The following is a 26750-nucleotide window of genomic DNA, read 5'->3' as shown; positions in this document are numbered from 1 at the left end:
GAGAAGTCAAACATCAGACTTTAATTTCTACACCAGAAACATCCTGACCAAATGTAAAGTCCCAGACTTTCTTTTGAGCATGCAGATCCCACAGAGGACAAAGGTTACCATGAACTAGAAGTAGCAGAGAAAAATGCTGGTAACTACTTTTCTGTAAATTCTTTAGGGGGGTTAAAGTGTTTAGTATGTCAAGTACTTGGAGAGGCCAAGCACAAGGCCTGAAATTTGCACAGTGCCCTCTGCTTTATGTTTCTGCCAGTGATCTTGTCCTTACCCAGCACATTGCCAATCTGCACACATCCACCCTTCAAATGAATGTCCCCTCCCAGCCATGTGCACAGAATCTACACTGTGCAAAATTACAAACTCTTAGTACTCTTTTCCTTATTAGAGAATCATTTGATCCCCATGCAAGACATGCAGAGAAAGAAACATTTGGGATCTTTATCTAGGAGAGGCCTTTTGTAGCCAGCTGAGCATGCATGAAACAAGCAGAAAAAATTCAGCCTCCATTAGATCAGCCAGCAGTGCTTGAGGATGAAGAAGACAAGGACCCCATCAGTGTTCAGCACTGCTTCTCATGTCCCAGGTCCCTTTGTGATGGGGAGCTGAAGCTAAACCAGGCAGCTGTCACTGCCAGTGGCCATCATACCTGGTTAGTGTGGCACTCCTTGCTGAAGCTTAAAGTGGTCACTACATTAAATAATGCACCCCAATGTTGGCTTTAAAAACACCTGAGGGACTGGACAACTGAACTAGTGCAGCATCCTTTCTTCTGAATCACACTTAATTACCACAGCTTACTTCTTTTTTAAAAAAATATATATTTTACTCAATTCTTCAAGTTTATATTTCTTAATTCTTTAAGTTATAAAAATAGCTTCAGTCTATGTTGTGGACTCGTCATTAATACATTAATAATAGATTAACGTGGAGAAGATATTAATTTAATATAAAAATCTAATCTTCCATCAAAACCAGTTGTCAGTAAAGCATATAGTTTTATAAAATGGCCTTTCAATATAATTTAAGCATTTTATTACGATATTAAATTTCAGTAGAATTCAAAACATTAGTTTAAGTAAATAAGACAGCGCACAATGAATATGTGCTTTGCACCAAGCAATCTTCTTTGGAGCAAGTTATTTTTAGCTGAAAGGTGTACCTCCCACTGTTTATTTTAAAATTAATTTGAAATGCAACTAGCTGACAGAATCAACATCTGTGAAGACGAGACAGAAATTTATGCAAATGGTGATTTTCTGAATTAATTTGTGTTATAGAAAAGACTGTCAATTTCTTTGGGTATTTATGCCCTATTACTTAATGAGCTGTTTTGATGATGGAAGTCAAACTACCTTTTTATTTATAGTGTAAGATTGGCAAAGGTTTGGTAGAATATATGAGCCAAAGTGCCATTTCTGACATCTTGTCCAACTGTTACAGAGGTGGTGCCACACAAATTACTACTTACAATTATAATGCACTTGTCTTGTAACTGGCGCTTGCCCACAAAATTTTAGGGACCAAATTCCACTGGCCTAATTCATGGAAGCAGTTCTACAATCATAGGGATTGCTTCTGCAAATTAAGTTAATGGGATTTAGGACACCGCTGCAACATCCTCCTACCAGCAGAAACTTATGTTTTCCTCCTGACACAGTCACAAGGACTCAGTAACACCCTAAAGAAGAGTAGCCATCCTTTAAAAATGTGGCAGTGATACTGAGATTTTAACTGAATCAGAGAGTTAAGACTGCATTGTTCATCTTTTTTTAAGGGGTGTTGCTAAGGTTGAACTAATATCTCACATCATGAACTTTTTTTAAGGTCAAGACCAGTAGCCACTAGCTTTTATGAAAACTGGGGAATTGTTGTTGGGATTAGTTGGGCCTGGCTTTCATCTTGTATTGACCCATTTAAAAGAAGGGCCTCATTCCCAACTTTGCAAATTGAGACAGAGCAGTCAGCACAAGGCTGCAAACTTCAAAAGAAACCAGGGCATGGAAGTCAGAGACACTAACAGTGTGCTTTGTTCTCCATACAGTGAATTTTCTTAGCAGCCACCCTACACCTATGTGTTCTTCAGGGGGCCCCACCACCCCATCCTTCCTCATGGCTCAATATGTGGAGCCCAAGAAGACATGCAAAAATAAGAGATAGCAGATGGTTAAAAACAGTAAAGCAAACATCTATATTTTTGTACTTAGCATTAGAGAGAAAGCCAGTCCATTTGGCAAGTTGTAATGGCCAAAAGAAGGGTGAAATTAGTAGCTATGGCAACAGTGAGCTTGTGCCTATTGATTTTCATCAGGAAACCATGTGAAAACATGCAATTTAGAGGCATTAGCAAAAGGAGGAGGTCTATTTGTTCCAAAACCCATACTGTGCCTTCTTATAAAGCACTTAGTTTCAAAATGATTTTAGGTTTTGTCTGTTTCAATGTAGAAAGCACTTTAATGTAGAAACTCAAAATTTAGCCTTTAGTGTCACCATTTTTGTTATCATGCTTGTCCTCCCTGTATTTTTAACTGAAAAACTCACAGCAACAGTCCTGGATATTTAAGGTTTGCTCTTCTTTGAGGGTAAGCTCCTTATCATTTATCTTAGCAAATTCTGGTATTGCAGACTTAATATCATCTCACATGTTACATAGCATGTCTTCAGTTATGTTTTGAAAATAATTAGAATTGTCTTATTGCGAACTGATTCAGTGATCTTTCTTCAGGGAAGAAAACTGGAGAAGTTCCAGACTTTGCTAGGAAAACAAACTCCTTCAGAGGTATGTCACCATTTCACACCATCAATCATAATTTTGAGTACAAAATTTTCACTGACTTTTAACCTAATAAAAGATGCTTTACTATAAAACTACAAAAACAAACCATATACTGTAAATTTAACGCTTCTGAAACAAATATAACAAGGTGAATTGAATACATGAAAAAATAAAAAAGAGGGACTCATGCTTCTGGCTATCATATGAAAAAAAATATTGAAAACATTTCAATGCAGTATAGCTGTAACACTCTTCTATGGTTGTTAACAGCTCTTTTTTTCCAGTACTTAAGTCATAAAATAGATGGAGAAAGACGTGTCCTGTTTGTAAAAACACTGTATAATTTGTTGGCAAAAATATTTTCTCACTCTTTAATCATGTATTTAGTATTTACATATTCCTGTTAAAATTCAATATGCTAGAGGCCTTTATTGAAACTTAAATGGCAGCAGACTAAAATGCTCAAAATAATCCAAAACTTTACTAATATATTGATATAAATTGGCCATTTTGCATTGCAAGTGGATCTTTCTCAGGTACTTATATCAATTTATTTAGTCAAAATGTAAAGATGATGGCAATCCTGTCTTATTTTGATCATACTGCAATTATTCTTTCAGGACTTTCACTGACATTTTGCATAAACAATAAAATAATTCAAAAATGAAATTCCATGGTAATTTGAAACCTGCAGTTTTTTTCAGAAGTTGTACATGGGAACTGAGAATAGAATATGGTGGTAATATCACCTGAGTTAGAGACCTGACTTAATTAGGAAAGCTCAAGTTTTATTTTATTTTATTTTTCTTCAGCATTTAATGAATGATACTGAATATCTAATTCTAGTGGCTGCTTTTCTAAGCATGTTTTCCAAAATAGAAAGCATGGTGTTGCATTATTCCCTGTGGGTAGGCATTTTTTGTTCCACATTGGATGGCCAGCTTCCCATAGATCAAGTTCAGCTTGATAATTACAAATTGTTGTTTAGCCATTTTGTTCGCTAAATACATGACCCTTGAGGCTGCCTTCTTCATTGTTATTTAATTGTTCCAAGCAATGCACTTCCACTAAAATAGATACATTGGATAACCAAACTGGAATGACAGAAACAAATAAATTGTCACTGGAATCAATCCATGTATACTCAGTCTAATCCAGTATTAAAGAAATTGCACTATTTTCATTCAGAACAGTGTGCTTCAACAAATACATTAGCTTCAATTTCCACTGATTTTCAATGTTCTGTTCTGAATTAACGTAATGCCCATAAATATCCATTATTTATACCCAAAAGGCAAACATTATTTTGTCAATGCAGGCAGGTTTTATAACCCTGTGTAAAACAAGTATTCTTGTACAAATCAAGAACAACCACTTTCATAATAGGAAGATATAAATCATGTGTATACATGTTTTATATAAATTCTTGGCTATATTCATGTGTGTGGACATCAATTCTCTTCCTGTTACATGACAGAGTACTGTTAAGCTCTATGCTGTGCTGTGTCATAATCACAGTGCATGGGCAAAATTTCTCTGTGTTCCCTCGACAGCAGAAATAGAATACACATCACAAGGAAACATGGTTTTCACTGCAGAAGGACTACAGGGTGACTATTACACCTAGAAAATACATTTTTTAAAAACCTATACATATGGAGATAAACTGCTTCATGTTTCTCAGAAGGAAAGGAAGACTGCTAATATAATAAGAAATATGATAGAGTCTGTCCAGGTTTGGGCAGGGATAGAACTAATTTTCTTCCTGGTAGCTGGCACAGTGCTATATTTTGGATTTAAGATGAGAATGATGCTGATAACACCCTGATGTTTTAGCTGGTGCTGAGCAGTGCTTGCACAGTGTCAGGGCCTTTCCTGCCTCTCACCTTGCCAGTGAACCAGCTGAGGTTGTTATGAGGGGTAGGACAGGTGACTCCAAATGACCAAAGGGATATCCCATCACATATGGCACCATGGTCACCATATAAACTAGGGGAAAGCTGGTTATGGGCTGCAGACTGGAGCTGACTGAGCATCAGCCAACATATACTGAGCAACGGCACTGTGAGCCACTGATTTTGTATATTCTTGTATCATTATTGTCTCCTCTTCCATTTCTGTCCTACCAAAATTTCTTTATCTCAGCCCACAAATTTTACTTTCCCCCCCCCACAATTCTCTCCTCTATCCCACTGCAGGGGGATGATTGAACAAGTGGCTATGGAATGTTTAGCTCTACTGGCCAGGTTAAACTCAACAGAATCACAGAATCATTACGATGGAAAGGACCTTTAAGATCACTGAGTCCAATCATTTACCAAACACTGCCAAGTCTGCCATCAATGGTAAGAAAATATCTTAGTATATTTTTCTTATTGAAAATACGATAAGAAAATAGTGACATCCAATGAGTAATCAGTGCTTTTTATACTTGCCCTTGGGAAGGTTGTAAATCTATCCAGTTCTTCCACAAAGCAAAACATCTGTAAACTGATTGCTGACATTACAATTAAAAGGCTGGCAGTAAATACCACCAAACTTCCAAGTTTTTTTCCTGGTCCAAAGATCTTATACACAAAATCCTCCAAAGCGGGAGAAATCTTTATAAGCCGAACTACTCGAAGAACCTGCAAAAAAAGAGAAAAATGCAACTGTATCAATTATTTATCACATTAATCAAAAACTTTCAAAATATTAGACATTCATGGCCAAAAAGGGACCTGAAGCCTCGTAGACCAATAAAATCAAGTTGCCATCACTTGCAATAGAAGACAAATTGTGTGTTAGGTTAAAACCACAAAACCAGGAACATAAGCAGCATTGAGGCATACAGGCATGGGATGATTGTACAGGCATGGGAGGAGCCCAGGGGTCTCCAAGGCTGCAGTCAACTCAGTGATCATGAAGTCATTACAGACATGCAATTTGGTGAAGCTGGTTTTGGGGGTAACAACGGGAACAAAGACATAGACAAAACACACCACAAGTATTAAATATGAATGTAATGTGAAATTAGAGACCGAAGGAGGTTTACAGTGTGTTACCGAACATAAGAATGCCTCCAGGTAGGAGTCAAAGTGCATCAGTCTAGATTTAGCAACTAAGAATCTACTGAAGTGCAAGGTAAATGGCTCCAGTTTGATTATCATCACTGTTAAAATTTCATTCTTATATGAAATGGATAGGGTCTTGAACAGTCTTTGACAAAAGCTCTACTTTGAGCAGTGGGCTCAATGAAATGGCTTTGAAAGGCCGCTTCCAGCTTAGATTTCTCTGATTTTATGATGTTTGCTATATCAGGTTACATATTCACATAAAGAACTGCCAAGTCTTCTTCCCCACATCATGTTGCCGTTTCACTGACCTGAAGCAAAATTGTTTCGCATTACGTACTATATAACCTAGTAAACTTGGTAATGAGCATATTTTGCTATTTCATATTATATATAACATGGGAAATTTTGGGTCGTGTTTCTCAGTATCAAAGAAAGTCAGCATCTCAGAACAGCATTGTTTGCCCCTGACATATCTGACACTTCTCAGTGCTGGCAGCAAAACTTTGATCTTGTGTGGAACTCCTGACCCATTCACTGCTGAGTCTACTTTGAAAGAGCTGCTGACAACTCTGGTTCTCCTGTTTCTGCCATTGATGTTGACTTGTGACAAGAACATCAGTATCAATAACAGGCAGTGGCAGCAACATTAGTTGCTGAAGACAACAGACAGCAGCATATGGGGCAACTGAGATTCTGCAGTTCTTAGGAAGAAAAAGCGTCTCTATTTCAAGGTATCACAAGAATCATATTGAAATGAAAAGTAGGAATTACAGTGTAATTATTGTCTGACCTTAAGTAAAAATCGAATACAATAACTATGCTGTTTTTGGAAAGAAAATAAGTGTGACAGAAGTTGTTCATACAGTGAGCTCACTGTAGTCCTGTAGCTTGCTAATAGTGCACACCTTTGGATTTCACATGAAGCTTATCTCCCTACCTATTTGTAAGGTATGCACAATATGCTTGTCATCTCGATTTAACTACCAAAGAGAGGGGTGGGGGGAGACAAAGAGAGAGTCAACTCAAGAGAGTAACTTATTCCAAACATACCAGAGCCCTCACGTGAGATGGGATAAGCATCCACTGTCTTCAGTGGCAAAAAAGACTCCTAGATTCAGAGGTTACACTAGACAGCTTAACTTTCTCAACATCAGCACAAGGTGAGATAAAGTCCTTTCTTTCATATTGGTACCACGACTATATTGCATATAATCTGAGTACATGAAACTGACTACCAAGGCAGATAGTGAGATGAGTGAGTTTCCAGGTACTATTAAAATGTAAACGTGGTGCCTTCTTACTTAGAAGCTGTAAATGTTAGCTCTGTTCCCATCAATACTAGTTTCAACATAGACCCCAGTGGGAAGAAGATTTCATACTAGTTGGTATTCTGAGTGGTGTTTTAGATAAACTCAATTATTTGCCTTACTTTTTTCCCTTTTCTTTGGGGAACTTCAATTGACCTTTAAGCCACACACTAATCTTATTGATACTATTTGGTTTCTTCATTTATTTTCATTAGGCAACAAACTGAATCTAGCAAAAGTACATTCTAATGAATTTATGCATTTTGTGTAATTGGATTGCAAATTGTATTATATTTAGGAGCCGTAGAAGATCCACTATTTGGATTAAATATAAAAAATATATTAAAAACAAATCAAAATTAATAATACAAAGAAGGAACCACAGCTCTCTTACAAATAATGTCTGCATCTCCTGCAAGGGATGACAGTTATTCAGAAAATGACTCAGCAGTATTTTCCCCAAGCACAAATACAATACCATCTCTTTAGTCCAGTATAGGTTAAATTCTGTTTAAATATATCCCTTTTATGCTGGTTCATTACAGATATCTGCAACAATATGCAAAATCTGTTATTTCTTGACTAATTTTATGTCCTACAGATACAGCTAAATAACAGTCCTTTGCTGTAGTCTTTCACAGAGGGCTCTGCAAAGCATCTTGAATGAATGCACAGTGAATGCAAGGAAGATAGGTGGGAGGGTGGACAGTAGCCAATGTAGTAAAGACTGAGTGATGTGTTGGCAAAAGGTAATGATATAGACCAATGAATAATGCAAACTGAAATGTATGCAAGACAACCCAAACAATAATTCTTGCTTGCTATCCTGGAATGTGTCAAGAAGGACTTCTGTTTTCAGTAATCTGTTTTGTTGGCTGACAAGGAACACATTTACGCTGTCATCACAAATACCTAAATGCCTGGAAATCTGCCTAACATTAAGATGTATTCATGTGAAAAAGGCATTTTGACCTTGGTTGATTTGAAAATGTGCTATCTAGCTTGCCCAGAACTTAACTGTGGAGGAGTATGGCGTGTACCTTACATGACTGACTTCAAAGGTATTCTGCAACCTTCCAATCATTCACCTCCTAGGTGATTGGACTGCAAATACAACCCAAATCTTTCAGTGTACCAGGTGTTTCTGTTTGTAAAATGTATGTCTTTCATATATTTTGGAAAAAAAAAAATCACATCCTGAAATTATCTGTCATAAAAGCTAGCACTGTTTAATTAAAAAAAAACAAACATCACCACCATCACTTCTCCACTAAACTAATTAAATCCATTAAAAAGAAAATACTTATTATTTTATTATCAGCATCTGCCTACATTTTAATCATACTTTCAATCCCATGAGTTAGTGATGATGTCATCCATTTAGTCCAATATTCATAATTTATGCTGAAAACTCTTACAAAGAAACGACCAGTCATAAGCAGACTATGTCCTATTAAATATGAACCAATTATTAACTAAATTGCTGACTGGTTTAACTGAGAGCTCCCAGCTATGCTCCCTGTGCTGTGCAAGTGCTTACTCCTGACATATCATCCTTCCTTGCACCTTAGATGCATAATGCTGCATAGAGTAACAACATTCTACATATTTGGACAGCAAAATCAAAGCTATAATGACTTAAAAGGCTTCAAATTATATCAGGTGAAAACAAAATAGATTTTTTCATCCTGAAAGCTTTCTTGACAAGGTTGGCAGAACCATTTAGAAAAAATAGAGGATGACATTTGCAGAAATCTGACAAGGCCTTTATGTTTCAACCCACACTTGGGGAGACTGCTTCCCCCATGCTGTATTCATGTTGACAATTTGTGTCACTATAACATTTATTGACAGAACACTGTCTGATGATTTATTATTTTCCCCTATTGAGTATTATTCACCATGCCAACCCATTGCTGAATAACGGGCAGATATAAATCCTTTAATATTTATATTCTTAAAAAACCCCTTTCTTTTGCACTCTGGAACATAACTCATAATGAATCCCAGTGCTTTCTCTCAAAACTGGATCAACCCTAAGCACTTGAAGAAGGATGAATGGGGAATTGGTTGGGCTGGCTGACAAGAAGAATCAGTCAGAATGATAAGTCAGAATTAATCAGTCTTTTTTTGTCTCTCTTTCCTGCTCTTCCCCCAAGTGAAAATGCAAGAAGAGCCTCACACTCCATCTAGATAGGGAATGGCTGGAGAGCTAAAAAACCCAAGTCTAGGATGATTCTGAAGAAATTTTCTCAGAAGACTCACAGTAATTTATCTTAGCATGTGACTGCCACAGAGATGAAGATTTGGAGAAACAACAGCAAGTGAATTGAGGCCGCAGGGAGAGCAGCCAGGAAAGTCGTGGTGGACACAATAGGAATGTGATGTTGTAAACAGCTGTGTCATAGGTCAAGGCTCAGTGAGGAACAACGCAGAAACAAACCAGAACTTATGAACAGTGCAGCTCAGATAAGAAATGGGAGTTACTGATAACAGAAAGGAATTCTCAGCAAAGTTAGAAAAAATGCTGTTTTTCTAAATCCACCCAATGAGCATAGTTAAAACCAGAGATTTTTTTATTTTAAAGTCATTCTCAAAATGATTCAATACTGTGAGGAAATTTAAATTTGTGTGAAATGTGGATGGGTAACATTTTAATTTGGTATATAGGATAAAAAGTAAAAGTAGCTGATCATACCTGAAAATATGTAAATTGAGAGTGATAGAGGTCTGGATAAATATGGAGAGTGGTTCCAATTACAAGCAGCAACTCAAACTTGTGAAGAGATGAGCTGATGTATCCTGTGAAGCCCAAACACCAGATCTTCAGAAGAGCTTCTAAATCAAACAGAACTGTAAAAGCAACCTAGACGGATATATAAAATAAGAAAGATGCAATAAAAAAACTGAGTTAAATTAGAAGTTTCTATGTCATGATGTCTATCAGGGCTTTGTATGGCAAAAATAAAGATCTTCATAATATTTAATAAAACCAACCATATTCTAAACAGAATAAACAATAATAGATTTCACTTCATAGAATTTTCTACACTCAACACAAACAGGTAGATTTCATGATTTGGAAAGCATGAAGATCATCCAGATGATCTTTCACTTTATATATACAAAAAAAGAAAATATGATAACATGAATTTTTCAAAATATGAATCAATATGTATGAGATTTCAGAAGAATTTCAAGAGATCTAAGAGAGACACCAAAGTTTGGAAATTGCTACTGCAATTTTCTGAAACATCCATAGTAATATGACAACCAAAACAGGTAGAAAAGAGGTAATGGTTTTTAAGGGTCCAAAACAAATTTTAAATGGAGAGGAAATTCAAAGTCAGTCCAGAATTAGTTAATTTTCACAATGATGTTAAAGAACTTGGACATGGTGGGAAGTTACAGGGGAAGAAATCTACTTGTAGGGAATGACTTTGGGATTCTTCCAGAGGCCTTTCTTGAAATATTTGCACAGTAAAATGCATAATGTTCAGTTTGAACAAAAGCATAGGTGTACATTTTCAAGATTTATTTTCTCTTACTTCTCTCATAACCAAAAATCCTTCTGGCTAGGCACACTTCCTCATCTGCCTTCTTATTTTACCACTGTATATACTCTGAGATGCTCTCTTCAACTATTTCCAACAGCCAAGATATGCAATGGAAATGCTTTTCCGTGACTCAGAAATGTTCCTCTATGACCCTTTACACACATTGAGGTTTAAAAGAGACCCTAAAATAACACTAGTTCATATCTAATTGCCACTAATACTTCCAAAGTGCAGTAGAAATAAAGAAAATATAACTTAAATTTCCTTTGAAGACAAGCATTATAAGTCTGTTAAGATGAGCGACTAATTGACTGTGGGGCATGAGCTCTACTGAATTTGGCAAGGGATAAAAAAGTTAGAGACTAAGATTTTAATCCTGACCCTGACAATGAAAATCTCTGGGATGCTGCCTTAAAAATTTAAACTCTGCAGTCCATCAAAAATATATTTATCAACATGAAAGTGGGAAGTTGTGAGATAGCTAAATAAAATTTCATGTATTTTATGTGCACAGGACTGTCACCAGCAGGAGTGGAGATGGAAATTAAACACTGAAGTTTATGCCAGAGAGTGTAGGGACACATTTATGCGTTTATCCTCAAATGGATCTTGCCAGTTTTACAGCCTGTGTTCTGGGATCTCAAAGAGCTCTAGGAGAGCAATGAGCCAGGTTTGGACAGACTATTCCTTTACATGAAAATCTCTAAGACACAAGAAAAATGTTTTAGCAAAAAAAAAAACTTAAAAGTAAAGCTCACTTTTAATGACACAACATCTAACTGAGTCCTAAAAGAAGGCGGCCATTGAATTAGGCAAAATGGAACAGTGGTTAGAAAACAGCTGGGATTCAACTCAGAGCAGGTGGAATAACAATGTCATTTAAATACACACATGCAAACTTCAGAGCACATAGGCTTCCTATTAGAATAAGACTAACAAATATGATGTTAAGTGTATTTTAATTTATTCTAAAAATGTGTGGGCAGGATCATTTGCATTTCACATACTTGTCAAATGAATTCAAACCACTGGCACTTAAAAATGTATCAAATGGTTTGCATAACATCTGATTACATTTATACACCTGTCTTCCTGCTGACAGAGCTTGTATTTTTTTCCTTCCTTATAATTAATTACAGGAGAAGATTCAGAATATCTGAGTAGAACTTTTTGTTAGGTGTGAAATGAAATACAATTTTATAGTTTTGAGGTTTTTTTTAAAAGCTGGAATAATTCCTTTCATTGCTGTGGAGAGAAGGCAAAAGCAAACTCAGAAGCCAGAGCAGAAAACACAGGTGTAACACATAAGCAGTTACCAAGCAGTCACCCTCCATCCACTATGTTGCCAATTCTGCTTTGGGGAGGCCAAAGAGGAGCTAACAGAAATGAGCCATTTCCCTGATAGTCATGTCCCTTTTGGTTACCTGGAAGCTTTATGGTGTTAATTCCACCATCATCAACATTACCTTTTGCTAGTAGCCACTCAACACCTTTTTTTGGCAGAGGCAGAGCTCACTATCAGTCAGCATCCAACCGTGACAAACTCATTTACTGCGTCTTACTTGAAAGGTTATCAAGCTGCCAGGAAAGATAAGAATTCTTCCAAGAAGGATCAGTGGGATTAAGGGCACAGACCTCTAACACTTCCCTCACTACTAGATCTGACAGAGCATTCAATCCTTCCTTCATCCAGGACAGGGCAAAGGCTACCCAAAGGCAGCAGTGCAAGGGGACAGGTTACAAAAGGAATCTAGGAGAAACTATAAAGGAGCACCTGATTTTGAATTCTGGTATTCAGACAGTATTTGTAGAAATTGTATGCAACTCAAATTAGACAGCTAGTATGTAACATGATAATGGAAAAACCATATAAAAACCAACATACATCACTATTCTGTCTATGTATTTAGCACCTAAATTCAGCATTCTTATTAATAATTAGTGTGTTTGAAGCTCTACTCTTTCCAGGATACTGCACCTGGGGTTTTGAGTCATCCTGTTAAAATTTTGATTAATCTGCAGGACTGGTGCATACAAGTTGAAATGCCTGCCAGAACCTCTTATTTGCTACTGGTTATACAAAATTACACAAACAATGGGACCTGGGTATAGATTAACTCCTTTTATCTTCTTGTTTAGCCTCTCCTTCATAAGTTTGTTTTTCCTTTCCAACAATGAAAATAGGTTTCTTTTATTGGTATGGGGCATCTCAATACATTAATTTAGATTTGCTCACTGAGTTTAAGTGGATGAACTTCTGCAATTCTAGGCCACTACAACCTGTGATACACAGGATGAACCAAATGAGATATTTTATTAGACATGTCTTCTCCTAAAGCCAGCAGCTTCCAAGACAACTTCTGGAAAACGTATCAGAAAACCAGATATGCTTGCTGTAGTCTATCTGGCTATTTCCCTTAGCAAAGTGAATCCTCACTGCTGTTGGCTGCTCAAGTCAGCTCCCACTGAAGGGAAAGCTTTCTGTAGCCTACTCTAATGGAAAAGGCAGAGCAACAGCAGTGTATCCTGCTCCAACTAGTCTTCACCAAGAAAACAAACACTGTAGAATAATCTGCACTGCCTGAGTATTCAGCTTCCTCAAGGATCTTAAAAATATTTCCTTCGTACACTCTTTGTGCTACAAAAAACAAGTTTCACAACAACCAAATAGGAAACGACACCAGCTTATTGATTTTTTCTCTCTCTTGGGATTTTTTATTCTTCTGCTCTTCTGATACTTTGTTCCTCCTTCCATAACATACTAGGGTTTTGTTAGTTTGATTTTTATAGTGCCTCTAGTAAAAGCATCGTGGGATTTAAAAAATGAAAAATAAAACCAGGAAATCCAATAAATGGACATAAGAAATGCTTTACAAATAAAAAAATCCCACCTTTCTCTATCTCAGAATATTTTACCTCATATACCTGGAAATGTAAAAAGCCAAACAAATGATTTTTCTGACAACCTTTTCACTAAGAAATCAATTATCTAAGCTATGCAGAAAGAGAAAAATGTATTGTTAGAGAAAACTGGGCATTGCTTATAGGACAGACACAGACAATCTACATTATAGACTCACCTTGAATAAACCCTGGTAAGTATTTCTACTGGAAAAAAAAAAACCCTGAAAACTTTATACTTGAAATGTTGAAGAGATTGTTTCTAGCACTGATTAATAAAAGCATAATTATACTATATATTCAGAGCCAAAATAGAAATACGACATGCAATGTTCCCTATTTTGAATATAAATAGAATTAATGTTATTTTGTTAAGAATCCAGGCTCTACTTGCTGTATCCTGGGCACAAAGCAAAAAAGCCTGCTGTGAAGAGTTCATGGCCTCAGGCTTTAATGTTGACTTAATTATTTGTTTCCAGCCAAGGATATTGTACCAGATTTGCCTGTGTTAGAGTTAATTTTCCCCATCATAGTTTGCATGGTGCTATTTTGGATTTGTGCCCGACACAGTGTTGGTAACACAGGGATGTTTCAGCTGTTGCTGAGCAGTGCTCGCGTGAAGTCAAGGCTTTCTCTGCCTCTCACCCCACCAGTGATCAGGCTGGGCGTGCACAAGGAGCTGGGAGGTGGGGACACAACCAGGACAGATGATCCCAACTGAACACAGGGATATCCTATGCCACAGGGCATCGTGCCCAGCATATAAGGCTGGAGGAAGCAGAAGGAAGGAGGGGCATATTTAAAGTGATGCTGTTTGTCTTCCCAAGGTACTGTTATGGCCGATGGAGTCTGGCTTTCCTGGAGATGGTTTCGCTGCCTATGGAAAGTGGTGAATGAATCCCTTGCTTTGCTTTGCTTGTGTGTATGACTTTTGCTTTACCTATTAAATTGTTTTTTATCTCAACCCATGAGTTGTCTCATTTTTACTATGACCATTCTCTGCCCCATCCCACTGAGGCAGAGTGAACAAGAGGATGCATGGGGCTGAGCTGCTGGCTGGGGTTGGTTAAACTATGATGGAGATGAAAATGAGTTTCCCTCAGTTCTACTCTAAGATTGTGGAGTGTTTTATGACAACCCAGCATTTGCTGGTTTTATTCCAATGTCTTATTTTCAAGATAATAATTTTCATGTTCATATTGTTTTTCAAATAAGTCTTAGAACCTGAGATAAAGACAATACATTTCACAATTATTCTTGTAATTGTTGTCTGTGCCAACATTGACTCAATATTCATACAAAATCCAGCAATCCCCAGCATCATGAGAGACAATGAAGAATGATGCAGCACTGCTGTCTTCATAATCTGCACTTTTTTAAAGGTTTGTACTCTGGTGCTGTTTCTAACAGGTTTTTTTGCTCTCATTTCTGTCCTAGAACTGGTGAACTCTCAGCTTCATACAGTTTTAAGAGATCGAATACAAATTCTAAAACTAAGATAAAATATATGTATCAATTCAATCTTCCTTAAAAAAGGAGATTCATAAAGCATTGTACTGTTATGGACTAAAGGGCTTAAAGCTGGGCATGTGAGTTGGAATATAAAAAATATTTAGACATAGAAAACTACACAACAACCAAAACCAGAGAAGCAACCAAGAATATTCTGCTATCATTCACTCTAGCCTAAGAGTGACCCCTCTGGCTCCAAAGGACTGTGTAACTATTGAAGACAGGGAAAGTGCAGTAAGCATGAAGGAGAAATGTGCCCAATCCAGGCAAGGTTCTAGGATCTCCAGTGCATGCTCTACAGTGAGATCCTTGATCAGCTAATGACTCAAGCAGGCTCCCTGTCAGAATGTCACTTGTAGCTAAACTTAACTGGTTCAGGAGCACTTAACAGACTCCTCCTTTGCAAAATTCATGACTGCATAAATGGGTATTTTGGTGGTGTGCTCTTGTGATGGCTGAAGCCAGACTATTTGTAACAATATTTTTGTTATGCTAAGGGACTTTCTGGCAGCTAAGTATATAATCTTTATATAAATAAAGATTATTTAGGAAGAAGTTCTATATAATATTTTTAAATACAATGTTTTGTGATCATTTAAAGTTAAATTCTTCTGACTGTTACACTCCTGCTAGAAAAAGACAGCAACTCAGCAGCCATGCATTGCCTGCAGATGTTACCCTTAAGCCTCAGCTCACTACCACTAACATTTTGTTTGAGGAAATTACCTTTCAAAAGGTTGTAAGATAGGGCTGTCAGCCACTGTCAGACAGAGGAAGTTGAAAAACTGAGCAAAGTATTATTGGAATGCTTGAGGGAATAAAAAATTACACACTAAAATGTTCTTGACAATCACATTTTTTACTTTAGCTTATCTTGAAAATTACCCAGATAGTCGTTTTACCATACTCACCTCAGCAAGGTAAAATTCATCATATTGTCTCTTGAAATTTTCTCCTTTATAGTAGTTGCTAGCAGCAACAATCACATCGACAGCAACCATGCTTAGTATGAACATATGAAACACAGATGACCTCATCATTTTCTACAAAAGAAAAAGTAAATGTTATCATCAAAAGGAGTCAAACCAGGTGCATTTTAAAGTTATATTAGATTGTCAAAACATAGTCAGCTAAAATAGTATCTTATTCCAAAGCTTCTTTATATGATTTTAATGTTTTAAGCTTTAAAATATGTTTTAATATATTGCTTCAACTGGTTTACATGTGTAGGTTTTGAGACTTTTTGGTACTTCTTAATTTCTCTTTGTCAACTGACTTCTTACTGAAGGTTTATAATTTAATATGATATCCATTACTTCAGTATGTTCTAAAGCATTAAGAGCACATCTATCTAGTCATTTGGCCTTGTTCAATACTCCTGCATTATGATTTATTCATGTAAATCTCAATGACTTATTGTTCAGGAAAAAGTTACATCAATTTCTATCTTGCGCACTGCTTTTGCTCAAGAAACATGTTTTATGGGATTCACCTGATGTCAAACTATTGCCTAAATGAATAAAACACATCTACATACAGTAGATATACACATCTGAGCCTATGAGCTATGAAGTACTCACAGATAACTCACATATCTGTGTACTTAATGCTTTGTGTCACTGCTGCTGCAGCCACAGAGGAGAGAAGAGAGAGAGGCACAGAGCAGTGTCCAGGAGTTTACATCTGTGAGATGCTAAAACATTACTCATATGCAGAAGTTCAAAGAAGTAACTTCTAAGCACTGATCACAAAGACCATGAATTTATGATTTACCCTAAAAGCCTAACCACTTCCCTCACTGGGTCAGCCACAGTAGAAGCTAGAGTCAAACACAGAATGTACTGTTATTAAACATACTGTTCTGTTCAAAACAGAACATACTGTTATTTTACATAAAAAAATATTCACTAATATTGATATTGTTTTAAACATTTCCAATAATAATACAGTTCAGGTTTTCAATACCTGAAGTTATGAAGTTATGGTAAGTTATGTACCATTATGGTTCCTTATGTTTGTGTGTAAGTTGTACTTACAGTGGAAAAGGCCATTTTAATTTGCTCCTAAGTTTATATATAGAAGTGCCTAACAAAATATCAGGGAAAAGAGAACTAAAAATTTAGGAGAACTCTGCCTCCTTTCATCTTTTCCCTAAAAAGGTACTGATTTATGTACACATAATCACATAATTATTTATGTTGGAAGAGACTCGAGATCTAGTCTGGTGCTGCCTGCTTAAGCCCAATCAGCTAGAACAGGTATTCCAGAACTTTGTTTAGTTAGTTTGAGTATCTTGCAGGATGAAGGCTCTGCAACCCCTCTGTGCAATCTGTTCCACTGTTTGACCACCTTCACAAAAAAATGGAAGAGTCTTTTGTTTTGTTCAGCTGTTCCTGATGGCTCCAGACTTTCTCCCAAAACTCAGGGGCTTGAGATTCCTGAGGGTCAGTCTAACCTATCAAGATGGGTGAAAAGGGCCTCAACCATTTCTATGCCACTGCCTTGCCTTGCAAGGTCTCCTAATCCGTTCAACAGCAGGCTCACATTTTTCTAGTTTTCCTTTTGCTTCTCTTATATGTAGAAGCCCTTCTTGTTGCCTTCCATGTCATGGCAGATTCAATCCTGTAACTCCACTCTCAGACAGGGTATTTGTACTCCTCCTGGGCCACTTGGCCCTGATTCCATCTCTTGTATGCTTCCTTTTCAATTCTGAGTTTTGTCCAGAGCTACTGGTTCAATTATGTGGACCTCCTGTCTTGTTTGTTTGATTTCCTGCACTTGGAAGGAGAACATTTTTTAACTTGAAGGAGGAAGGTCCTTGAAAATCAACCAATTCTTCTGGAACCTATATCTATGACTGCGTCCTATGGGATTCTTCCAAGCAGACACCTGAACATGAACAATCTGAACACCAGGGTTGTGGTCCTATCTTTTGGCTTTGTTCCTTCTTTGCAGGTTCCTGAACTCCACATTCTCATGGTCATTGCAGAAAAGACTGCTCCTGAATCTCACAACCTGACCAATTTCTCCTTCCTGGCTAGTATGATAAGCCTCCAGAATACCTGATCTCATCAGAACACATTTTAAGAAGTTACCACCCCTACAATGCAGAAAGCTAAACTGTTTTCTGCTGTATCATCCTTCTGGCAGAGTAATTACACTGCCTCAGGAGAACTGAGGCTTGTGAATGTGAAAACGGTTTAGGTTGAAAGGAATCTCAAAGATCGTCTACTTCAGAAGGACACAAAATTTAAGAAACACATGTTTTTACATTGTAAGATATATTAACACATTAGGAAATTCATATATAGAGTTGTAAAACACTGTCTCAGTCTTTAATGAGCTGATTCTTATATTCATGAATAGTCAGCATTATCATTTTGTGTGAAACCTTGCCTGAAGCTCAGTCTTAACCAAGCTACTCTTTATACAGGATTGTTGTGTGCTTCTTTTTTGATGAAACTAGAACATAATTTAGGATGTATGAGAGGCTGCAAGGACTAGTACTTGTTCAGCTTTTAGCAAAGCCTTGTGCCTGTCTACTGAGGAATTCATCCCCTCTTGAATTCCACTAGAGTTTAAGATAGCTTGTTTAAAAAGCTGAATGGAGACCACGCACATATTTACAAGCACACAAGCTGATAGAATTGCCTCTTGTCTCTTAATATCTCAATTTTTTGTGTGAATTACAGATAGCACTGCAGACAGAAGGCAGCTCAAACCTTTCTTATACAAGCTGGCTTCCTTTTGACCCTAGTGACATAAAATGGTTGTATATTCTATTCTAGAAAGGGAGGTTCAGGAGAGAAGCTTTACATTTAGAAATGTAAAGACCTGTGCTTTAGGTCTTTACATTTAGAAATGTTAAGACCTAAAGCACAGGTAAGTCACCAAAATAGTGGCTAAATAAGCTCTTGCTTTTATTTTTAATCCACAAGGCAAGCTATAAGAATACAATAATTAAAGGTAGGGCTGCTGGCATCAATCATGCATTTTTTTCAGTGGTATGATTCAAAACAGGTGTCATTCTACCCTTTACATTTCCATTTCACACAAATTCTAACCAGATAGTTAGTCTCTCTGCATATTTTACACTGTATTTTTAATGGTGTCAAAATTTCCATCATAATAATGAAGTATTCTGTCTCAATTGTGAAAGTACTTGCTAAAAGAAACTAGCAAGTGAGGTTGCAAAAGCCACTTTTATCTCCCTTCACAGGGAAGCAAAATGGTAATACAGGAAAAATAAAAATGCATAAATTGTCTTGATATACATGTACATATACGCACACTTTGTCATGTTCATGTTCTCAAGTGACATAGCCACATGTGTTTTAAAAATTCCAGGGATGGTGACTCCACCACTTCCCTGAGTGGTCTATTCCAATGTTTGACAGCCCTTTCCATTAAGAAATTTCTTCTAATAGCTAATGTAAACCTCCCATGGTGCAACTTGAAGTCATTTCCTTTCATCCTGTCACTTGTAACAAGGAGAAGAGATTGACCCCCACCTTACTAAAACCTCATTACATATAGTTATAGAGAGGAATAAGGTCCTCCCTGAGCCTCCAGGCTAAACATCCCCAGCTCCCTCAGCCGCTCCTCATAAGACTTGTGCTCCAGCCCATTCACCAGGGTCCTTGCCCTTCTCTGGACTCCCTGCAGCACCTTTTATTTTTCAGTAAGACTCAATAAAGCTTGTTGTCAAGGTTGCCTTCCCAATTAAACTGAAAGGAAACTATTTAGCTAATAGAAAGTATTACACTGGCATAAGATGATTCAACATTAAGATAATAAGGAAAGAGGCTCAGACAGGACTCAAGCCAGGCACAGGCAATGCAAAGGCAGGAACAGCTGGCTGAGGCAACAAATTAAGAGATAGCTGTGGTAAGGAACAATAAAAGCACCTAGGTGCTGGTAGAGAGACAGAGAGCACACAGAGCCAGCAAGGTGGAGGCATCTGAACAAACACCTCCGCCACACACACAGCAAAAATGCTATGCTGAGGAGATTAAAAAAAAAAAATCATTATTTTTACATCCCAGAACAAAGCCAGTTCATGGGGTCCAGACTGGTACCTGTGTTTCTTGTTGTTTTCCTACGTCATGTCAGACTCTAGCTGCTCACTTGTCACGAATGCTGTGCACGATAAGCAGCTTTCCTGCTGGCTTCTCACACAGCTTGCTGTATCTTTAGGAGATCAATCACAGTTCTCTAACCCACAAACCTACTGTGCCCAGCTTTCCCCCTACTCTAATCTGCCTTAGTTTGTTCTTTCTGCATCACAGAATTTTAATTTGTGTTTGCAGCCTTAAAACACTTCAGATACACCTCTGCTTCTATGTACGACCATGAGAATCCACCGTCTCTTTACGTATTTCTATATTTGGAATGAGGCCTAAATAAAAGCTGAATTTAGTCCACAGCTTTTGCCCAAGACTTGAAAGTCATTCTGGATCATCAGATCAGCAGTGTATCATTTGGATTACAGCCCTTTTCAGAGCACAAAGGCAAGGAAAATTCTCCATGCAAACTTGAAAGAGAAGACATAATGCCAATTTTTGTTCTTGTTTGATTTACTGACCTTTTTTTAGCCCTTCGATGCGTGTTTCTTAAGCGGTGCAGGAATGAGATGAAAGAAATGTTCTGATGTTGCTGTCAGCCAGATACATGGTAAATTGTATCTAATATTAAACTGGATTTAAGATTAGCTGTGTTGAAGAAGTCTCAAGTGAAATGCCCTGCTGCTGTCATCAATCAACTACAACAGTGATGAATTTCTTACATTTACTATGAATTACCTATAATGCTGGCATCTGACTTCATGCAGGATTCATTCTGACTTCATGCACTAATTCTCAGTGTCCAGGACACCGAAGAATCTGTATGGCACAGTGCTTTAGAGATGCAGTGGCCATAAAAACCAGTACATAACAAACTTTGTTAATCATGCAAATTCTTTTATTGTTTGGAAATAAGCAAAGGAGCCACAGATTTGTTTGTGCTCAGATGGGAATTTCATGAATGCAAAAAATACTTCTAAAATACTACTCATTTATTTAACACTAGGGACATGCTTGGTGCAGCTGAGGAACTCTGAATGAAAAACTGTATTAAGCATCCTGGATTCACCCAAAAAATCAAGTAATGACACTGCAATTACTGACAGGTAGAGACTACCTGGCTCACTTAGTCTTACAGAGCATTACAATGGATGGCCTACAGCAGTCTTTTGTCACTCCAGAATGGGATACATTGCCTTAATACTCCTCCCACGTTCCTGCATGGCAGAGGAAGGATGAGTGACATAAATTTGCCTTTGCCAGCTCACTGCCCTGGAGAACATCCACAGCAGCTGCCACTTTGTACAGCCAGAGCCACAGATGCTGGCTCAGGAAAGCAGTGGTCCATGTGAAATGCAGTCACTAAGCAAATTGGAATTATTGAATATAAACTACCTTTTTCTGATGCTAGATTCCTCGTGGGGGCTTGATACATACATCAGGTCACTCTCTGCATCACCATCCTTCATATAGGATTTTTGTTTCAAGTCCACAAAAGATCTTACTAAGCAAGCCAGAAATGTTGCAAACTTGCAGGGTATGATAGACCTAATAAGGAAAGAACCCATGGGCCATATTACTCTGATATTACTAACTGAAAACTGACCCAGCTGATAATGTTTAATATAATGTGAAACCTTGAAAGAGGTGTCTTCAAAGAGCTCAATGGTTTCAGTTTAGACCTACAGAAATTTAGACTTCATCTGATAATACTAACAGTGGTGGTGATCTAAGAAAACAAAAAAACCCTGACAAATAGTCTTGAAGAATAAAAAATTACTTACAAAGCCATCAAACTTATTAGTACTGAGCAAGACATGGTGAGAATCTGATATGCAGAAAAGCTTTGCTTATTTTGGCTATTTAGTGTTTGAAAAGCTTTGACTGCATAATTGTCAAACTGGCAGGGTAGCTCTTGAAAGTACCAAACCAATTAATGAACAGTGTAAACATCATTAAACTAAAAGGCTTTGATAATCACTATATGGGTAAGCAGCTTTTTTTCAGATTTTGATACTCTTGAATTGTGCATTCATCAGTGGTGGAAACACAATTGTATCTGTATTTCTTTATATTTTAGATATACTTTAATACTTCATAAACCAATAGCATCTCCTCCTCTGTCTTATAATGGAATAGCTCTGGCAAGCTTCTTACTCCCTTTTAGCCTTCATTGGTTTTTGCTATTTGCACAAGGAAGCTAGATCCTGCTAAAAGATTCCAACCAAGCTTCCAGCTTGGTTGTTTAAAGACCTTATACTGGCTACATGATCACTGTGGTTGAGTTTACACCTATTATTATAGTAATGCTGTATGTATGCTGTACTCCTGTCTATACACACCTACTGGAAGACCATACTTTCTGGTAGTTAGAATAGACTTTGATTTTTTAAAGTTGTTTAGATGTGCACAAAAGAGTTGGGTGGTATTACTGAATAGCAACTGAAAAGTTTACATTTGTGCTAATCCAGCCTTTTTTACTTATGGGCCTGTTGGAGCCTAGATCCTACCACTGCAGTGACATGAAGGCAAATGCAAGTCCCAGCTTATTTCCATGCACAGGATCACCGTGATGTGTGGAGAGGCATTCTGGAACAGAACTGCCAATCTTATGGTACCCATTCACTTCACAAAGCCCAATTAGCTGGAGTTACGTGGGCATCACAGAATAAGGAAAACTTGTTCAGAAGAGCTAACAAAGCATGACTCAAGTTCATTATAGCAGCTTGGAAAACACTAGATCAAATAATAGTAAAATGAAAGTACTGCAAGTCAATTCTCATTTTTCTGGACATTTCAGAGTTTGGCCCATGACTCCTAAAGATATATAAAGGGATTATGGATTTTATAGAGCAGGGGCAGTTTAAGGTGGATGCAAAGAATTTATACCACTAAGAAAGGAATATGATTGCTAGTCATTCTTGATTAAATCAGGACACATCAATAGCTTCAGAAACTATTATAATGTAGAAGACTAGAAATAGCAAAATCCCCTTGAGTTTAGGATTCTATGACACAAGATTTCTAAGAGTCACTAAGCAAAGATTCAATCCTGGCCTGAGGAAAAGGCCAAGCATTTTGTCCTATACATGTTTGGTATACTTATGGTGTTTATTTAGTATCTTTTTTTTTTTTTTTTGCAAAGTGCTTGAAGATACCTTGAATGTGAAAGAAGCTTTAGAAAATCACATTCTATACACTGCTAATCACATATAATTCATAGCGTGAATAGGATAAATTTGATTTTCATCTTGTTGGTTAATGGCCATCTCAGCAAGTACAAAATTGTGAAATTGCAGAAAATTTTCCCTTTTGTTTTCAGGACATTGTAGAGCATTTTACAAGCTATGTAACTAATTTTCTATAAACCATTTTGCTTTCAACTTACTTTATGACTGCCTGACAAAGATATGCTTGTGAGGAGAATTTAGCAATTATTCCCATGCTCTGCAATCTGAACATTTTGGAAAATTATTAAGCATTAACCAGAAATGTTATGGGAACAAGCTTTTTAAAACCTTATATTGATGCAGTTATATATCAGTATGGGACATTAAGAAACATTGTAAATCTGAGAAACCATCTACCGTATTTAAGAGGAACTTCAATGCTGGGATGAATTCAAATAATGCAACCTCATCGAGTAAACAAGGTGAAGGATGAGTTTAAAAGATGCTGGAAAGGTGGCTTTTGATACTGCAAAGGAAATAAGTAGAAGCCACAACTCAGATGTTTGGTGATGTCAAGGAGACAGTCTTGGCTTTATAGTACAGACCAATTGTCCCAATGCAATGGGAGCAGGGTGGTTCTTCAGCAATTTTGTCTACAGACTTGCTTTAACATTTTGATGATGCAGAGAAGAGGTTCTTAGGGTAGTGATGTAGTAGAGAAGAGTGTAAACACCCTTTAAGATCCACAGTCCAATGAAAAATCTGCTTAGAAACTCTGCTACTTTCAGATCACCTCAGCTCAGAGAACCTTTGTTATCAGCTGCAGGAGATAATTTAGGTGGTGTGGGGACAGTCAAGGGAGGAAAATGGTCTCCAAAACACAAACATCCTAACTCTTGCAGTTTTAGAATATGCATTTGTAAACTTTTCTATAAATGTTTTCTGGCTGCAGCAGAGGTGACACTGGCCTGACAGAAAGAGCACTATAGACAGTAAACTGTCCTGGCAAATAAAATATTCTACAAGTTTCACTTTACCGTGCTTCTCTTTCCACCTTCTACTGCATCTGATTAGGATATAAAACTCAAGGTAGACACTGTATCTGTGTTTTCACAGGGTCTCCTACCATGGAGGCTCAAAACAAGCTGAAACTGGGATGACTACTGAATAATGGTAACATTTCAAGAAATGCAAATAAGTTCTCCAATCAGGAAGCATAAGATTCTATGCTACCACAATAAGGTTGTAAGGCAACACATGTAATTTTCCGATGGCATGGCATAGCTAAAATTATAAAGAAATCAGAAGTAGTTAAGATCTTCCAATAATCTAAATGTCTCTGTAATATTTGAAAATACAGGTGAGTCATTAATTTGCCACATTTACAAACTCTCCTGCCTTTTAGCACAGCTAATTTTGATTTGAAAATTAAAAGCTACTTTAACAAAAGCCAAACTGAATTCTGATCAAAGGAACAAAGTAAAGCCAATAACACAGCAAGAATGAGAAAATACACACTTAGGAAGTAAACAAATGAAAATAATGATAGGAAGCCTAATGAAGAGAAATGAAAAACGTTTATCTTAGAGTTTTTTAAGTAACCAAGCCTTTAAGGCTAAAGTTTCTGTCAGAAATTTGATACTTTTTTTCCCTTACATCCCACATTTGAAAGCCAAATTTCTATTTCTGCTATAGGACTAAAGAATGTGTTGCATATGCCTCTTTCAGACTAGCTGCATCCTGTTAATTCACATCCTGCAACAACAGAATAAAGCAGTAGCATAGATACATTTCTGTACGCCTCTTAGAAGAGCAGCCACTTTTCTCCTCCCACAAACTTCTAACAGAACAGTCAAAAAGGAAATGGTGACTCTTCTGCCCTAAAAATACATGAAATAATGGCTTCTTTGAAATGAAACAACCCTCCTCCCCACCAATTTATAAATCAGCTAACACAGTATGTCATTTTCTTTTGCAAGAAGAGAGAGAGGAAGCAAGCAGCCTTTCAGCAACTGCAATCTGACTTAGAGAAATTGAGAGCAGCTGCTGCAACATAAAAGAAATCTAAAAATACTACTCAAATTGTTCATGATAACAACAATGCATAAAAATTGTTACCTACCTGTCAGATTTTTAGAACTTTTAATAAGTATATCATCACCTCAGCAGTACTTTTCTCTAAAGCTACACAGTATGAAATGCAAAACATAACCCAAATAATATGAAGTTTTATTCCTTTTCCTAAATATAGCAATACAGATCAATTCAGAAAATATGAGTCAAAATAATTAATGACAAAAATGTGCAATTAAATAGGCCAAAATAATTTTTGTTTTATATCTAGTGACATCATCAAAGCTGTAGGGTGGACATTCACTCTATACTTTACCAAGGTGTGATTAATCACACCCCTGTCTTATGGGGATTTATACGCTCCCTAGTTTCAGAGTATTTGCAAAGAGAAAGTGCAAAAGTTCTTTTCCTCTGATAATAAAAAAAACTGAACTAGCTTAAAATCACAACTCTAAATGCATTCAACTTTAGTGCATTTTATATGTATTAAAAGGCATTTAACCTTGATGCATTTTATGTGTTGACCTTAACGCATTTAACGTGTGCGGGTGACCACACACTGAAACAGGTTGCTCAGAGAGGTTATGGAGTCTCCCTCACAGGAAATATTCAAGAACCTTCTCGACACAATCCTGTGTAACATGCTCTAGTGTGATCCTGCTTAAGCAGGGAGGTTGGACCAGAAGTCCCATTGTGGTGCTTTCCAACCTTAGCCAGCCTGTGAACCTCAGGTACAGGAAGAGGTATAGACACATTCCCAACTGCTCACATTATGGATAACCACCACGTAAATACATAAAAAAAAAAATTATATAAAAATATATGTATGCACATATATACATTTATATAAATAGACACTTACAGGGCAGGCCAAATGTATAGCCAATTGCCAATGCTGTCCTCAGTCAATCACCTTATAAAGGATGTACCTGACATTTTTATTCTGTGTTTTCTAATTTCTTCTCTGAAAACTCCAGCTGATTCACTATCTGCATTATAGCATTATCTGTGTTTACATACTGTTGCTGACTCCTCTAGATATAGTATTCTACTTTATGTATATCAACAATGTTGACATTTCCGATGTTTTTACATTTATATTTTGAAAATATGTTGACCACAAAAGAAAAATAAAAAAGTAATCATGTTGGGCTTTGCAGCAAAATAGCTCCATCTCTAATATTAAATCTATTTGCTACTATTTAGAAGCTGTGCCATTTATGAGCTGTGGTACATAAGATATTGCTCACTCTTTCAGATGCACACTAAACATAATTTTGACATAAATTGATTATTACAGGGGCTTTAACTTTCCCCCAGGTTTCAGGGAAG

The 26750-nt window shown here is 37.0% G+C and overlaps 1 protein-coding gene across 4 annotated transcripts in view; it reads right to left on the bottom strand.

Moving 5' to 3' along the window:
* The window catches only part of NALCN (sodium leak channel, non-selective), a 223576-nt gene that overhangs the window by 92114 nt on the left and 104712 nt on the right, over nt 1-26750 (bottom strand). For all 4 annotated transcript variants that reach the window (XM_058043866.1, XM_058043893.1, XM_058043875.1 and 1 more), the window contains exons 11-13: nt 16024-16155; nt 9841-10008; nt 5215-5406 (exon numbers count right to left, since the gene is read on the bottom strand). In XM_058043866.1, coding sequence (XP_057899849.1) covers nt 5215-5406; nt 9841-10008; nt 16024-16155 — 492 coding nt within the window. The remainder of the gene's footprint in view (nt 1-5214; nt 5407-9840; nt 10009-16023; nt 16156-26750) is intronic.

This window comes from Melospiza georgiana, chromosome 2 (assembly GCF_028018845.1).
Source record: "Melospiza georgiana isolate bMelGeo1 chromosome 2, bMelGeo1.pri, whole genome shotgun sequence".
In the NCBI taxonomy this organism is placed as follows: Eukaryota; Metazoa; Chordata; class Aves; order Passeriformes; family Passerellidae; genus Melospiza; species Melospiza georgiana.
The sequence above is the reverse complement of the archived record's forward strand: the minus strand, read 5'-3'. Positions and strand labels throughout refer to the sequence as shown.